Raw genomic sequence first — 18,249 nt, forward strand, 5'->3', positions numbered from 1 at the left:
AAAATATTGTGGTGGTGTTTTACTATTCTGGATCGACAACTAACTTTGACTGTATGATTAATGAAATCATTGTCATACTGCTTTTGTTGTGAAAACTGTTACGAAACAGTTGATTGTGGAATCCAGCTAATTTTTACATCACCCGCTCCTTCTTGTTTTTTGAACATAGTAATTTTCTTCTCTCTGTTTTAGCATCCTCTGTTGTTGCCTTAATCAGCCCCTTGTCTGTGTGGCTCATTTCTTTTCCTGTGCATCATCTTCTCCCTCTTCTGCCTCCATCTTCTTTCCCACATCTTCCCCTCCAACAGCTGCTACCTTGCAGACGTCAGCAAGGTTTTTCTCACTGGTAGAGGCTCTGGGCTCCTTGCTAAACATGAAGCCCTTTTCTTTTCTCTCACTAGCATTCCAGCTCAGTGACCTTTGAGACGGCAAACACATTTCATCAGCAACAGTCAGATACTCAGTGGTGTCAGAGAGGTTTCTCTTAGCCTTCATCTTTGTTTCATCTGCCCTGCACTCTGTGCCTGGAGGGATTCCCTTACTTTCCACAGGAATTGTATCGACCTGATTCTCTTCTTTTTTGATCTCTGCAGGTGCAGTGCTGCTTTGAAACTGCATGGCAAGACCTTTCACTGTTGATACCTTGGGCATGTGACCAAAAGTGCTAGGGTGCACCTGATACTCCAAGTTGTCTGGCCACTGGTTTGGTGATTTAGTTACTTGTTCCACCAGTGACCTGTAGTCTGCAGTTTGCAGTGTATTGTCACCTGCCTCAGCTGGGTTGTAGATGATGCCACTCATAGCCCTCTTCTTTGTGATAGGAGAAGCCTGACTTTGTGTTTCAGAAGGAACATATCTCAAAGATTCAGTCCTCTTTGGCGAAGAGGAGGATCCCAGCAGCACATGAGCTTTCTGTGGGGTTTCCACTACTCCCTGTGCTTCATCAGGAGGGCCGACGATGATGGTACTCATAGCTCTTCTCTTTGTCAGAGCTAACGTTAGTTCTTCTTCAACTGGATAGGATCTTAAGGATTTAGTCCTTTTTGGAGGGGAAGAAGGCTTTAGTCTGTCGAGCATCAAGGTGCTGCCTTTTATGTTGGTTATGGTCTCTTGACTTGATGCTACAGAAACAGGTTTTTGTTCACATGGAGATATAAGAATGTCCACACAAGAGCTGGGACGCGATCTATCCAAACCTGCAACCTCTAAGGTCTGCCCACCATCTTTAGCGGCTTGTCGCAGACTCTTCTGTCTCTCTAGAACAGATTTTGTTGTGTCGTCTGCATCCTTTTGCTTTGCAAACTCCTCCATGTCCATGTGGAAGCGGTAAAGGCTGTAACCATCAGCACTGTTAATACTGCCCTGGCGAAGGAGAGATGAAGGGTCACACACAGAGGAGCTACGTGAAAAGGTTCTGGTTAGTTCCAGTCTGTCCACTCCTGCTAGCTTCTCCAGGGCAACTGCCATTCGTCCATGGATCTCTTCCAGTTGGGCCAGGCGCAGATCCACTGTCTGCAGGGAGGCCTTCATAGTGTTCTCCCGCTCATTTACCTCCTCCAGACGCATGGACATATTCTCAACTCTGCCAAAAACAGAAGAACAGAAAATTCATTTATGTAACTATGACTTAAATTTATCATGTCCTGAGACGTCAGAACTACAGTTGAAAAGGGGGTTCACCTTTCTGAGGTAACTTTGATGCGTTCATCACTGGAGGACTGTTGCTCATCATCTCTGTTACGGAAATATTCTTCTACACACTGTTCTTCGAACTCGTACAGATTTTTTAGCTCCTCTGGATTCAGCCTAAGCTCTGGTAGGACAAAATCACATCAACAACTCAGTTTGTTTGTTTCTTCAGCCAAAAGTCAGGACCAAAACATTTTCGGGAACGGGCTAAATCACCCATTTAGCAAATCTGTAAAGTTTAATGTATAATAATATAGTGTAATGCATGTATAATTAGAGGAAACTAACTAAGGCCTCGATCCTTCTCGTCAAGCTCTCCCTCTCGTCTCTTCCTCGCACAAGCACAACGTCGAAACAGCCTGTTGAAGAGGATGTAGAGGTGGCTGAAGATGATGAGAGGTGGAGGCAAGATGGGACGGTCGTGAAAAGTCATGATCAACTGGTATCTCTGGAACTTCCACACTTGGTTTGAAATGGACTTAACTTCAAAGAAGGTGTTGCTGCAGAAGAAACAAGATCAGTTAGAACAAACTGTAACAGCACAGCAGCTAGATGTTTCTTGTAAAATAATAGAGTAGCAGACATTGGAACATATATTTACTTGAACACTGCAATGAGCAAATTGACCAGAAGAATGTTTGCCACGAGAAGGTAACAGGCCATAATAGCAGGTGTGAGCCAGGCGCCAGGGATGCATGGAGGCAGTTTCTTCCCATCCTCATCATACAAATGTTCACCACATGGAGCTGAGGGAAAAGGATATTAAAGCTTTTGAATTTATCCTGAGAACTACACATAACTGATTTGAATTGCATTCTTTACTTGAAAAATACTCACGGTTGATTTCCATTGCATAGACTATGAGAAAAAAAAAAAAGCGCAGTCACACAGAAACATGGAGAAAGCGTTAAAATCAATACACTTAGGATTTTTAATCATACTTCTGTCAAGGTCAAGCTGATGTCCATGAAAGACTGGACTAGTGTTGTCAAAATGTTCCTCCAACTTTTCAGTGATCAAACAATAAAAATAATTGCTCTGCTATATGTATTTTTCCTTTTTCACTTTCAAAGCAAATGTATTGGTGCCTTCTTCCGAAAACTTTAAATAAGCTTGTAAATTTATTCTCTCAATAGTTGCGTCTTGCCTTCACCCTGACAGAAGAAACACTGACAGAACAAAACTAGAAGGCAGATGATCATGATTAAGACTGACGATACCTGTTCTACTTTTCCTCACAACTTATGCATTGCCATACAGTACATTGACAAAAAAGCCTATTATAAATTTACCAGCAGGGGGAGACAAAGTATGAGGGATTTCAGTGTATAATCTGTTATTACTAAACATCACAGCATTTAAAACAGAAAAATTAATGTTAACACTGATCATCTGCCCAGAATCAGGAAACAGAATCTTACTATGAATTCTAGTCTTACGGTCTATCGAGTCCGCAAAAACCTCTCCATAGATCATCCAGTAGGGCATGTAGAAAATGTTTCTGGCCAAGCGCCAGGTTGGCTCCTCATCTGGATGAAGGATGGCTTGCCGAGCCACCCCAAAGCTCATGAGCACCACCAGCATTATCACCACGAAGTACATCATGTCAATCATCTAAAAAAAAAAAAAGAAGATCAATTTGAAATCAATTTGAACTCAGTGTGAACCTCTGCAATATCAGTTTAGCTGTCTTGTTACTGCCTATGATCTGTTTAACTCAAAGTTAAATACTTTTATGTCATTACCATCTTGCCTATCATCATCACATAGGGTCCCAGGTATTTGTTGACTCCAAAGATGTCCAGGACCCGGATGTACCAGAAGATGATGTCTATACAGTAGATGACTCTGCCGTAGCCCATGTAAGGCTCATGCTGCAGTCGTAACATGAGGCCAAGAAGAAAAGTGGAGATGGCAGCCAGGTCTGTGATGTTCCAGTACTCTTCCATCCACACACTTATCTTCTGTTTCAGCTTCCCTGGCTCTGACATCAGAATCTATGCACCAAGATTTCAAGGTCATGCAGAGTCCATATACAAAGTGACTACTATCTGATCAAATTGATTAAATTGGTTACCTGTCGAACTTTTTCGCTGCCAAGAGTGAGGATGTATGAAATGACAGTCCACTCTTGAATTGTTGGCCACCTCTCCATCTTCACCAGGATTATGTAATTGTACAACATTAAATAGCCCAGATAGGATATCTGCAGAAAAAGAGAGCCATACAGTCATTTTATTGTAAATTATTAAAAAAAAAAAAAATTCTCAATACTGTATATTTCTTTAAAATATTTTCGAAGAAAGGAACTTACAGTGTTGAACCAGAATTTGGTGAAGGGTGCATCATAAAACTCAAAGAACATCTTGCCAATGGGGATTTTGCGGACTTTTGTGCTACCCTCCTCTTCATCTCCCTTTCGGGAAGTCGTGTCGGCATTAGGGTCCTACAAAGTAACAGTAAACTCTTAGCTTTTTATCTTTCATTCTTGACAAAGATAGCTGAATTACAGGATATGAAAACAACTTTATCTTACAAAGTCAGCATGAACCAGTACCTTTCCTGATTTTGCGTCATCATCCTTGTCTTTTCCCTCCTCTTTGCTTCCAGGTGCATGATCATCTCCGAGACGGAAATCCAACAGTAGAATCAGTGGAGGGAACATGATTCCCAAAATAACCTAGGTGAGAAAATTATATATCATTCAAGATACTGTCATATTTATTTTGTTTAGTGAATTATTTGTAATTCACTTTGAAAAAATCTGTTTAGTATTACAACCACTGATGTCTTTGCCTTCTCTTTGAAACTTCTTTTTGGTTGTTGGCGAGGAAAGCATTTTTATCATACCAACCTTGAGGCTAGGGTTCTTGCCCATCCTTAAGCGACCCATCCACATATCAGTGAGCAACATCTGGCTACAGGTGTGGGCAATGAAGTCACGTTGCTTTGCAGCCACGGCCAGCTTCAGACAGGTGGAGTTACTCCAGTTAACCAGCTCATATGTTAAGAGTTTCATGGCCACCTGTTCATCATGCTTGTAGGACTGGTCCAACAGTTCATAGGCTAACTGGCCAAATTCTCTGTGAAGGAAATGGAAATATAACAATCACTTCTATACAGAACTTTACAGAGTTTGAAGTTATGGATAAGCTAATGAGATGTACTGACTTGGAATTGTTCTCCAGGTCTTGGGAAACATCATCCACCAATTCACTCTCAGAGCACTCATGGGCCATGGTTTTGTACAATTTACAAGCCACGAGAGCCTTCGCCATGGCCTCTTCTCCACGCTGCCAGAGGAAGAGCGCCATCTTCTGGCGCTTCATCAGCACCCCCCACAGCATCAGCTCATGGAAGGGGAACTTGAATCTACAGACCTCAGGGTCATCCACGTCAATTTCTACCTCTTCTTCTTTCTTCTTCTTTGGCTTTTTCTTGCCTTTTGTGCGAGGTTCATCATCCTTACAAGAAAAAAAAAAGATGATATTTATTCTCCTGTGTGAGTCACATTATTTAAACCAACTGACGGTGTTTTGTTGTAAAAAGAAGACCCCACCTCCATTCCTAGAAGCTTTAGAGCTTTTGGCTGCAAAAGGAGAAAAAAAGGGCAATTAATATAAAATGTGACTGAGCAAGTCATTATCATTTATGTTCTTCCAAACACAAACACAACATGCGTACCCTTTTTAGTCCATACAAATTATTGTAGAGGTTGCGGAAAGCCTTCCTTGTGTAATTGCTCCTGTACGCTCCACCCATGAGGTACTCCAGCACCAGACCAATATCAATCAAAGTGATCTGATAGTCTGGAGGAAGGTTTCCCTGTATATAACAAAGCAGGTCTTTCAGGATGATATAAATCTGAAATGCTTGACATTATGCACCGAGATACTGTGGGAAAACTTATTTCACCTTTTTGACATCCCTAACAACACCATGCAGTGAATTAGCTGGGCCAAGTTTCTGAGAGAAGAACAAAGAAGACAGGAGGAGAAAGGATAGAAATAACGTAACATCAAGTTTTTGTCATATTTGTCACATCTGTGTTTTGTGGTATTCAGTCTTTCTTTGTTTTTCTTTTTTAATTTGCAGTGACTCAGGCCCCACCGTGTTGTATAGCTCCTCCAGTCTGGGAATGGTGAGGAAGTGGTGAATATTGACACCATTCTCAAGGAGAAGTTTGACAAAGTCCACTCTGTCCAGCACCAAAGCATCCATCATAGCCTGCTCCAGAGAGTTCACCTAAAAAGGTAATGTATAAAGCAAACAGACTAGTTGCTATTTACACCATACAGCCTTCATTCTTTATTCTCAAATTAACATTTTAAGATTTTTTTTTTTTTTCATGAATCCTCCTCTCACCCAGCGAATCATTTCTATCTTCCTGGGGTCTGTTTCCTCTGGAGGTTCTGGTTTTGCCTTTCCTTTTCCCTTCCCCTTCTTTCCCCGGGTCTTGTTGCGAGGAGCGGTGGCAGGACTTTTCTGCCTCTCCTGAGTTGGTGCTGCAGTGGTTGTAGCGTTGACAATGGCACCAGCAGGCTGATAAAAATACAAGGGGAGGAAAGCAATTAAATATCGACCTATCAGTCTCCTCTTTCTTCTATAACTTGGCCACATTAAATCATTGGAATTTTGATATATGAATCACAGATCAGTTCGAACAAGCTTTTTCTATCCTTCTGACGTTGGTTAGCAATTCTGTCATAGTCCAGTAATATGTATTTTAAAAACAAATTATTTTCCTTCAGACCTAAATACAACAATGGTAACTTGCAAATGCAGTGCAATCATGTGGAATGATTAACTGACACTATGTGAGCACCACTCACTGGTAAATTGTGTCCGTAAACAAAGATGTGATTGCGAGCAATATCCACTCTGTTCCAGGCCAGAGCCAAACTCAGCTGATCTGCTGCTGCAGCATTCGTGCCTGATGCAAAGGAAACGGATGAAAACAGAGAGAAGAGGAGGTATGTAGTCTGTTGCAAAAATAATATTGCTGTCATGTATTGTTGTAGATCAAATACTCTTGATATATTCAGTACCTTTTAACAAGGCAGTAAGAATGGCCATTTCAATATCTTGTTGTCCCTCTGAACCCATTCGGAAAACTGTGATCTACATGTGAAAGGGAAAAAAAGAATGAGGTATGCAGTGATATATTGGTGGAATCTGCCAGAAATAATAAAAATGAATAGATGAATCAAAATACAAATGAATTTGTGCCAGGTGTATTGCCACTCTCGATGTAGCTGTGCACATGTGGTATCAACTGGTGGGAGATTTCTTTCAGCAGGACCTCTCACTGTAGCTCTCTGTGTCTGACCCTTCAAGGACAATTTACTTGTCAGACAGGGTGATAGTACTTGCCTTGTTATAGACTCCACTACATCGAATGAAATTACGCTGACGGGCCTGTCACATGTGCAGCCATGGTAAATGGGATTAGGTTGGCATGAATGTGTGGCAACGTGCCAGAGATTTCAGAGCTGGTCTCGAGATGCGTTGATAATGAGCTTCCTGCATCAGTGCGAAGGCTCAAAACTTGTGCCGTTCTTTCAGACACTTGTTGGGTTGCTGTGTCCGCATTGAAAAACATAGACTTTTATAATACTGAACTAATTCAGTTAAATGTTGTATGCTGGGCTTACATCTTTGCAAAATTCAGCTCTCTAAATCAGTGTTTTTCTTCATCTAACCCAGCTGTTCACATGAAATGCACTTAGGATGAAAGGATTAAGTGGAGACGAGACAGTGACACCGATTCACCTGTAGGTTAGTCATGGCACTTTAGATTAAGAGCAGGCAATAGTGTGGCCTTTTAGTTGTGTATAAAGTTCTGTCATATTGTCTGGCTGGGGTATCAGTGAGAACTAAATGGTACTGAAAAAAGCCAACAGCGGTATGATCTTTGAAAAAGCAGTTTAAGTTGCTTATCTGAGTGTGTTGGGGCATTAGGCCGTCTAATACATGGGGGATAGACGATGCAGAGTCGCCGGTGCAGTGATAGCACTCTGGCCACTGAGAAAAAAGCCTGGGGAGTGGAGAGAGAGGAACCTGACTGGGGATTAGTGAGATGGATCCTCTCTTCCATCTGTGTGCTGCATGTATACTGTGAATGGATGAAGTAAGAGCCTCTGCTAAGCAGGTGGTAGTGGTGCTCTGATCTTTCCCACCCAAATGTATGGAGTCTGGAGATTATATGTGCGGGGTATTACAAACTACTAATCACATCACTTACGCCTACGGAAATCTGCTGAAGATGCACAAATGCTAACGCTATTTATGTCCAGAGGTCCTCAGCAAACACTCTCAAACACTCTGGAATTATTAATCTTTGAGGACGCTTACGAGGTTATGTGCTTCATCATAGAGTGCTTAACTGTATTGTTTACATTAAAGTTAAGAGTTTTAACACCACCACTTTCCAGCTGTGCACTTATACATGAGCATTTATGGTCCACAGTGGAGCTGTGAATGCCCTAGATTATGTGACATGACCATAACAAGAAGGAGAAATGACAGGCAGGTTGATGGGATTATGTTTATTCAATATGTTAATGGGAATACACAGATGAGTGGAATGGATGAATGACGATGGAGACCAGATGTTTTCACAGCTCAAAAATGATTTATTGATCAACACAGACATGTTACTTTCAAATACAAGATAACTGCAAAGTACAAAGTACCTAAAGATGTTAACATCACTTTTATGATGATTTTTATTTAGTTTATTGAAACTCACCAGTTCTCTTTTCTTCATGCACTCCATTACCATGAGCAGGATCTGCTGCGATTGGCTTTTGGTGTAATTGAAAGTCTTCTGAATAGTCACCAGCAATTGGTCTCTGACATCATCATTAATCAGGCTGCAAGTGGAGATTTAAGGTTGACATTTTGGCTTTCTACCAGAAGATTAATAACAATACAGAGAAGCAGAAATCATCATCTCACCCTCCGTCCTCTGAGAACTTGTGCGCGAAGGAAATGATGTCAGAAGCTCGACCGCTGCCGTCACATACCACCACAGGGATGGGAGGTTCATCTCTCAGACTCTCTAGAGCGATGGAGATGACGTTGGGACCTCCCTCCACTATCAGACACACCAGGGGAACCCCTTGACCCAAACCTAGGAAACAGCAAAAAATGTCCTTGAAACCCATCTATCCAGTATTCGCTAAGTGTCACCTTATGATCACAGAACTTTGAGAATGAAATGTCAGAGCAGAATACGTCGATGTGATGTGTCAACAGGCAAAGCCGGAGGAGGGAGGAAGTGAAGTCAGTGGTGACAGCTGAGCATCCCTTTGCTGTCCCTGCCTTATCCGAGCTCCAGGCATAGGATGACAAAGGGAAGCCCACAGGTCACAGAGGAACTCTCCATCCAACAAGAGTCCAACAAGTCCAACAAGACTCATCAGCTCACACTCGCACACCATGGAGGATGGAGTATGATATGTGTGTGTGTGTGTGTGTGCACTGTGTGACTTACGAGTGTTAATCTTCTGCAGGGAGATGTGCTTCTCCAGCAGTCGACGCAGTTTGACCTCAGAGCCGTACTTCCCGCAGGTGCCATTGTCAGTCAGGATGAAGTGGGAGTGGCTGTTGTTGAGAGTAGCCAGCTTGCTCAGTGGGTTTGCCATTGTCTGATAGGGTCTGTTGACCTGAAGAAAGAAAGAGGCAGAAGTTTGAATTGTTTCAAGAGGAAAATGTCTTATTCCAGGAGACTACATGCAGCTGCAAATGTTCTTACATCTTTTCCGATGAGGTCCTCTTTGTTTTCCAGGATCCCCCATGGAGCAATTCCTATTGCACACACCTTCCCTCGTGACTTGGAAGAATGTTCCTTTAAGGCATCTCCCACATGACGGATCACCCCTAAGATGTAATAAGCAAAATATAACCTCATGAATAATGACTCTTTCAACTGCTTAATGGGGCAGCATCATAGGGCACACTCAATTTACTGCACGCAAAATCCACACAGATTGTCATTTGCGATTAATTTTTCCCTAACAAAAGCTCTAATTATAGTGCTTAAACCTGTGACAATAGGTTGGTCAAATCTCCCCCAGGAAAATGCAAAATATGCATTATGTAATAACATTTTAGAGCAAAAGTAATCTTCTAATGTCACAAATTGTTTTTTGTTAAGGGAAGATTAAAAGCATTATTCTGAACTGTCAGCGCCCTACCCGTGTTGACTCCACCCGTGAAGATCCAGGCTCCAGTGGTGACAGCAGCTTTGATCAGGCCTTTGCCAAACACTTGTTTGAGTTTGGGCTGTAGGTCGAAGTTCTGGAGACCTCCATGAACAGAGATGAGCAATGTGGGCAACTCCAGCTGCCAGTCTTTCACCATCAAATGCAGCAAATTGTCAGGCTTGGTGTCATAGGAAACCCGGATGTACTAGTAAAGAAAAGAATGGAGTAGTAGAGTATTGTGAGTATTATATTACTTCTAATCAAACTACACAGTTGCTTTGTTTGTATGCAGTAGTCACCTCTTACAGGACTAGCTAGATTGACTGAGACTCACCATGGCCTTGTTGATGAATCCTCCACCCTGGAACTCGATAAGGCCATAGGAATCGGTTGGATATGTTCTGGTGTATTTGATCACAGTCCATTTATCCTTTGGGGTGTCGATCTGCACCAGCTGCTGTGCTTCCTCCAGAGAGTTGGCACCAGGGGGGATGGCCGGGTGCTGCGTTGTCAGCTGACCACAGGCACATCTACACAGATCACAGAACAAGAATCGCTCAGTCCCTGATTTTGAAACTTCAAAACTGGGTTTGTTAATCATAGAAATCCCAGAGCAGTATACTATATCATTGTATTATAATCATGTTTTTAAGGATATTAACTAAGTGAATGAGCCATGTCAAAGACTGTTGTTTTGTTTTCACATGAAAACTGTGTCTTTTCCTGGACACATACATCTTGCAGGCTCTTCCATGACTGTGCCCATTTCTGGGAAACATGTGCCTCAACGAACAAAGGTTTTCACCGCCTGGCTGCTCTCAGCCTGTTCTCAGAGCCCAGGACAGCAACCATGTCCAACAACACACTCTGAGCATTTTTAATCTGTCTGATAACCTCCAGTCATAGGTGTCACAATTAAGTAAATGAATGTAGTAATAGGAACATATAATTTATAATCCATATAAAACATTTCTTATAATGAATATAGTGCATTATTAAATTCTTACTTCATTTAACACTGTTATGAGTTACACATTTTGTTAGCAAAGGGCTCGGATGATTTCTAAAGTAGGATTCACATTATGGCCATTGTTTATTCAAAAATTCTAATCAAAATAATTTTTCGCAAACTCACAGGAAGGAAAAAGGAGCAAAACTTGAGAAAAAGTTGCTTTGATAAAGTCTTTGTTGCCTCTCATTATAATGACAATGACTTAGCTGCAGCCTAAGGCCACACCTTAACTACAAGTGATGACCATGAAAAGGGTCTTTTCAAGACATTAATTACCTGGTCGGGTCTTTGCTTGGAAATATGTGAATACATTCTCTTTTAACAAAGGTCCTCTCGATCCAGGCTCTCTGTGCCTGTAAAGGGAAAAGTGAAGAAATGACAAAAGTTAGTTGACATAACATGCTGTCATACCACAGTCACAGGGAGATCACCCTTTGTGATATCTGAATTTCACTCCCTAGTCCTGGTTAAAGATGAGGATATTTTGTGTCCAGCAAATAGCATAAATGACAGAGACTAGTATCAACAGGCAAAGACCCGCTATTTCACACAGTAAGGTCGAGCATATCCTGTTATTCCTACGATTATTACTGCGGTATGATGATGACTAACAACTGTGGTATTAGACACCTTTTATTATTTGATTAAGTTTGATAAGCAGCCAGTAAAATAGCATCACACTGTTGCCAGTGATGAGCAAAAATAACCTGAGTTCAAAGCAAAGTTTCTCTAAGGGCCATTGTTGAGAGTGGAGGCCCAATTAAAGCTGAGGGACTGGAAGCAAATCTTTCCAAGGAAACACTAAAATAGCAACAAAAAAACAACAACAACAAAAAAGTTCTTTAGTTGGAAGCATGTTCTAAAAATCTTTGTTCTAACTGTACCTAAGTCTAAAGTAAAAAAACGAAAGATTGTAGATAAAATCTAGTAAAGTATTGTAGCTAGTGCTCCTAACACAGTACAGTTATTGTTCTCTCTCTCTGTCTCTCTCTCTCTGGCCTCAGCCAGGAGGAACTGCAGGAGGGTGGCTGTGACACCACAAACTATCCTGTATTCTGTTCAACATAAAAAAAAAGAGTTTAAATCAAATGAGACTCTTTCTGTATTTGTAGCTACAAGCTACATCTTCAAAAATATTTTCATAACATTAGTAGGAATTTTTGTTGTGATTTTAGGATTTCTGTAATTATTTGATCAGGTTAATAGTTTTTTAGAGTCTGTCAGCAATATGAATCCATATTAATGGCCAATGAATACATCTGTAAATGCCATATAAGAATATTGCATATTATTATTTTATATTTCATAAGATGTAACCATAACTATAACAAAATTATTTTCTTTTTTGTTGATGTCAACAGTACTGCAATGACACACCTTTCATCCTTTGCATCATATGTAGTACTTCAGTATTTGCCTCTCTATATTAGTAAAATAAATTGATATTCTAACCAAGCTCATTTAAGATTATTTTTAATTTGACAGGACAATATAGTTGTTAAGCAGCTTTTGTTAGTAAGTTATGTTTTACAAATTCAGAAAATATAGGTATTAAAAAAAACCTTTTTTGCAAAAAATAGTATCACTTATTTTCAGAAGGTTCAAGGAATAGTGAGGTTGTTGCTGCATGCCCCAGCAATTTTCCATCTCAGTCTTATCATGCATCATTAAGCACACAGCCCATCGAGTGCTGCCCTGCTCATATCTGTCTATAATTTGTACCACATCGCCGACCATTGAAAACAACAAAAGCTGTGAAAAAAGTGATTAAATAAAGTTGCCGTTACAGAATGTAGATACACTTACACATGGTCTTCAGTCCGAGCTGTGGAGTCCTGTCTCTAAGGCTGCTGGAGATTAAGCCTGGAGAGTAGAGTTTAAGTCTACACTCTGTGGCTCCTCTACCAGAGCTTTCTCCTGGTGCTGCACTCCCAGTCAAGTGCTCTCAATGAATCCCACAGGGACATGAAACTTCTTCACTTTATGAGGGCCAGTTAATATGATGAGCATGTGAGCAGGGTCTTTGTTCGCCCAAGTCTCATGACTCCAGTTCAAGGTAATCCTTTTGGGAGTCCCATGACCCCCTTCTCCATGCCCACAGGGTATTTTCATCCTTCGCTTGAACAAGGCACAATAAATCTACTTTGATAACCGGCCCCTAATCTCCCAATTTGTTCAAACTCCTTTCTTTGTGTTCACTTCATAGTGTGGAAGATCTTAGCTTGTGTGAGAAGACGGAGCAGAATGGCCAAGCTAAAAACGACTGCACTCTCGTTCATGGGCTCTGCAACTTTTCATCTCAAATTTTTCACCCCCTCCAACTACTTTGATTTCAACCCAATTTGCATAATTGAGAGAATTGGATGCAGGCATTCTTTTGGAAGGCGCCTTGTTAAGACATGACTGGTCTCCAGTTGGGGGCAAGGTCAGTCAATGCTAATTGCAGTTAATCTCTATTTCCACCCACCTTGTTTTTGTGGAGGGAAGGAAAACTCAACAGACCAGCTATTCAATATTCTCTTAATCTTGCTTTTTAATTTTGGCAGTGTTAAGTGGATTTGCATTTAAAATCTGGTATAATAAATAACCTCACAACAGGCTGAAAATGGATGGTACCATTAGGTATCCAACTTTTTAGAGTGTAGACTAAAATTCAAAAAAGGGATTCAGGCTTCTGTTTGGGTAGGAATAAATTACATCTGATCATTAAATTAGTTTAACATGAATTGTGTTTATTATTCATTGAGAACATAATGTAGTAATTCTGGGATTATTTAAAGTTATGGGCATGCTTGAATAACTGGAAGGTGGCAGTAGGTGCGGTAGCTGAGATGGAGTTAAAAAGCACAAAGTCGTAGACATTAATTTAAAACCTCCCTCATGTGAAAGGGTTTGATAATCTCTCCTTTTATGGTTGAAGTGAGCAGTTTGAGCCTGAGTGTAACTCTCAGCGAAAAGACAAGGGTTGATGACTCAGAAAGACACAGAGAGAGAGAGACAGAAACCTAACATCCCCCCAACTTCCCCCTTTTGGTCCTACTCTGCAAAAAAGAAAAACAGAAAAAAATGCGCATGGGCCGCTGTTAATTATAGCTGAAGAAAACAAAGCGCTTTTCCAGAAGGGTTTGGCCAGTATGACGCAGTTATTTCAGCTTACTTAAACTCATTAACCACAGCAATTAAAACCAAAATCCAGTCAGCAACCAGCTGCCTCGTTAAGAGCTGCCTCTGAGCACTTAACAACAAAAACCTCAAAGAATTAGATACTGCAGGATCAGATTGTGTCACACCAAGCAAATTAACCAGACTTAAGACAAGCCTCAGAACAATAAACAACATTCATTCCAACACGAAGAATTATCAGAGGAACCATTCAAAACAAAAGACAACTGTATGAGATGAAAATTATAAGTGCAGGACGGCTGAGGAGGACACTAATTAGCTCAACTGATGCAATAATGTTTTTACTTAAATTTTGGCCTCACGCCGTACCATACTGTATCGCTCTGGTTAAATATGCGTTATCACTCTGTCCTAAATTCTATCCGCACATAAGAATTTCAAGTAGTTTCACAATGTTGCAGATACCATGTTTTTAGTAGTACCTACAGCCCACATACACTGTGAGCTATACATTCATGCCTTTTTGCTCTTGAATCACATGTTCCTGGTCTCCTGACCCACAGCTTAGTGAGCAGCTAAATCACAGCAAATTTGTTCCGGTTCAGCAACGATTACATGGACAATTCAGCCTCCAACAGTCATAAGGAAAATGTATGAAGATAGCTGTATCCCTGTATGCTGACATCTGACCTGGTCTACATTGCTTTTGTAAGCGTTTACTGTCGGCCGCTTTGGAAATATATATATATATTGTTTATTCTGAGTACTGAATTTAATATAATGGAGGCCTCACCACACAAGTGAAATGGATCAGAAAAGATTTGGGGGTCCTTTGAGGAATGTGATGTCACCAGGGTTGAAGATAAAACCAACTAATTGTCGGCTTCAGTATTGAAAGGCAACGTGGTTAGAGTTTGATGCAATGTGACATGAAGGAAACCCATGTTACACTCCTTTACTGTCTAAAAAAATATCACAGACTCATGGTCAATCCCACGTGGAACAAATAACAATCTGCCTTTTACGTATTTTCACTTGAGGGGAAAGATTTTTTGGGCAATGAGACACAACTCGAGTTACAGGCGCTGGATAGGGAAATTTGCATTAACTGTGAAGCTAACTGTTTTCAGTCAGCCCTGTTTGTAAATGCACTCATTGTCCTCCTGGGTTTGAAAATCCAGTTAGCCATCACATGAGTCCAACATGTCACTGATTATCCCCGAGAGTTGAGGGAGTCATAAGACATGTTTTAAAGACGCCCTGTGTTTTCCCCAAAGAGAAAACTGAAAAAGACACCAAATGGAAAGAAGTAAAAAGATAAGGTTTGACACCAGGTCACACATTAGTTGTAATGTGGTTTTGACATATTATTATTTTTATATTTAAATGTGGAACTTATATTTCTTTAAAAAAAATGAAACACCCATTTAATAGACATGATCCTGAGCCTTTTTATGATTCTGAGCTTAAATATAGTGCCAATTAGTGGAAAATACTTTATTTTGACATGTAATTGTATAAGGTGCAAGAGTTTTTCCAATTAAACCTTTAAGAGAATTCCTTTTGCTTTGCCCACAGTTTTTGTAATATCCATTTGGTATGATTCATAATCTAATGAAAGGTTAAGTTATCTTATTTGTTTGATTTCTATCATTCACACTTTACAAACTAACACATACCTTCACATATAGTTCTGCTGTAGCCCTGGGGCTGGTCTTGTGCCCCAGACATTTATTCTTACCCCTGACCTGAGTCTTAAAGCCTTTCCGGCATTCTTGGCTTTCACCGTATCTGAGCCTCATGCTTACATCACACAGTCATATGATTTTACATTCGTAGAATTTCTCAGTCACATTTTCATCGACTTTGGTACGTTAATGTTTTTATTGACATCAATAATTTGGTTCATAAGGCTCTGAGCGCTAGACTTAATGGCGAATGGTGGAGCCCATCAGGCTAGTGACACTTTCAACCAGTTTCTCTCCTTACTTACTGAAGAGCGAGCTACACTTTCTTTGTAAAACAGGGAAAAGGTCAATGGAGTACCCGTAGAAAGGAGAGACATGATTTTTTTCTCCTAAATTCACTCATGGTAACACACATGGTTACATCACGTGAACATATTTAACTGAATGTGCTCTCTGTTAGAGAGTAAAGCTGACTTTTGCCCTCATTTCTAATCAAGTGTCACCCATCCAAACTATTCAAAGAGTTGGTGCCTGTACTCTATTTCTGATGAAAAATAAATCCTCCTTCATGTCATGACCCACTGTAAATAATGAAGTGTACACATATAATTTAAATAAAGCAGATAAATCCACGATTAACGACTGTCTTAACTACATAGCAAATATGAATGATCAGAAAAAAGGGTGTTATCTCTCAGCCGACTGGTCCATGCAACCAATGAGTTTATATTTAGCAACATTACCGATCTCATTAAAAGTGAAGTGCTGTTCAGCTGAGAGCCATGACATTTCTGATTGCTTCGCAGAGGAAAACCTCTATAAAAAGGCTGTGGATTATACAAAGAATATTAATCTCTCTAAATAATGCCTGCCCTGATGTATAGAAACCCATCACACTAAATTCCGCTAAGGATGTCAGCTGCAGATACTGTTGATATACTACATCAGGCCGTAGGCTGGTTTAGCCACATGTTGAACAATTTTCCGTGGTATTTAAAAAGAATATCTATGTTCACATAGAGATTTTCATGAAAATTTCGATATGCACTAAATGTAATCTATAAAGGAAGAATTTAAAATACTTTTTATTTCATATTTCAATGTATTTTCCATCTTTTCTGCTCCTTAAAAAATGTTTGGTTTGTTTTTTTGTCCTCTAAACTTCAATTCATCCAAGTGAGTTACTTTATGGTGCGGTGCGGTGCGGTGCGTGTGTGTGTGTGTGTGCGTGTGTGTGTGTGTGTGTGTGTGCGTGTGTGTGTGTGTGTGTGTGTGTGTGTGTGTGTGTGTGTGTGCACATTAATCCCAGCATAGACTGCCCACTGGACTACTGAGAGGCGTGCGTGTATATAAAATCGTATCTTTCTTGCTTTCAAGGACATGTTAACAGGAGTGTGTTAATCACATGAAAGCAGACTTGAGAAAGATATAAAAGTCGTTAATCTGTCATGGCTATGGTTGTCCATACTGGGCCATTATGAGGGATTAAACTGCCGTACTGGAGCAAACAGCTGCTCAGCTTCAAACACCACTTAACAGTAAGTTTGCAGGGCTGGGACTGCAGACCATGTGCTCACCAACATACAGCCAGCAGGACACAGAGACTCTAAAATGATTGGTTAGGACTCGTAGGCCATAGTATTGGTTCCATGTGATACAAGCCGTGCGGCACTCACAGTCATTCACAGAAAAATCATATGGTGCCTGTTGTTTTACCAAATGTTCATAAAAAGCAAAAAAAAAAATGCAGTTTTCAGTCATTTACATTAAACCTATTGGAAAATTTCCTGTTGAGATGAGTATAATTCCAAAAAAAGGCTCAGATATCACAAATACTTCTTAAAGACAAATTCAAACACACCAGGTTGGAGCCAACTCCATAGAATAATACTGAATCACCTGTTGAATGTGAGATTGCACTCTTACCTTCTGCGAACCAGATGCGCTGCGTTTGAGGGAAGACCTTTTAAAGGTGCCAGCCGCACCTTTGCTGTCCATGTTCTAGACTGAGAATTTAAGTCAGACTGACTTAGACAGGAATCCTTGGAGAGCAGCGACAGGTCAGGGTTCAGCAGCAGCATCAACACCAGAAACAGACAGAAACCCTAGATACCCACTACAAAACCATCGCATGACGGCAACCTCTGGATCAAAGTGTAAAAAGTTTCACCATCATTAGAGGTTTCAGTGCTTCTCTCTCCTCTCTGCAGCTTACTCCCAACTGACAAGACAGAGATCCCAGCCAGGGATATAAATCACTCGATGACACACTTGACACATAGACCCTTTTCCTCTGCCGGGCATCCCATAATCAGGCTTAATGCAGCCAGCTCTTACAAGCCTCAGAGTCTAATGGATAGAGATTTAATAAATGGTTATTGGAGGTAAATCTACTTTGGCACACCACAACCCCAAAAAAGGCTTAGAGAGAGACCATGCAAGCTGTGAGGCTAAAGTTAGCCGGCATGGAGCCAAAGGTTGTCCCACCAGATGAGGCTCAGTGTGTCTGACAGAGGAAGACAGGAGG

General features: G+C 40.7%; 1 protein-coding gene across 1 annotated transcript; it reads right to left on the reverse strand.

Moving 5' to 3' along the window:
- Positions 1-234: 234 nt before the first annotated feature.
- trpm1b (transient receptor potential cation channel, subfamily M, member 1b) lies at positions 235-17,720 on the reverse strand (the record flags this gene model as incomplete). Its single annotated transcript, XM_083973523.1, has 27 exons — positions 235-1,582; positions 1,681-1,813; positions 1,978-2,189; positions 2,291-2,435; positions 2,527-2,547; positions 3,129-3,303; positions 3,435-3,686; positions 3,767-3,895; positions 4,004-4,135; positions 4,247-4,369; positions 4,544-4,772; positions 4,861-5,153; positions 5,249-5,278; positions 5,374-5,514; positions 5,605-5,655; positions 5,800-5,934; positions 6,055-6,231; positions 6,522-6,622; positions 6,738-6,810; positions 8,441-8,564; positions 8,650-8,824; positions 9,188-9,359; positions 9,449-9,573; positions 9,891-10,104; positions 10,234-10,429; positions 11,188-11,264; positions 17,649-17,720. 27 exons carry the CDS (start codon positions 17,718-17,720, stop codon positions 235-237), a joined length of 5,055 nt encoding a protein of 1,684 aa, XP_083829649.1.
- Between the last annotated feature and the right edge of the window lie 529 nt (positions 17,721-18,249).

This window comes from Trachurus trachurus (genome assembly GCF_905171665.1).
Source record: "Trachurus trachurus genome assembly, chromosome: 6".
In the NCBI taxonomy this organism is placed as follows: domain Eukaryota; kingdom Metazoa; phylum Chordata; class Actinopteri; order Carangiformes; family Carangidae; genus Trachurus; species Trachurus trachurus.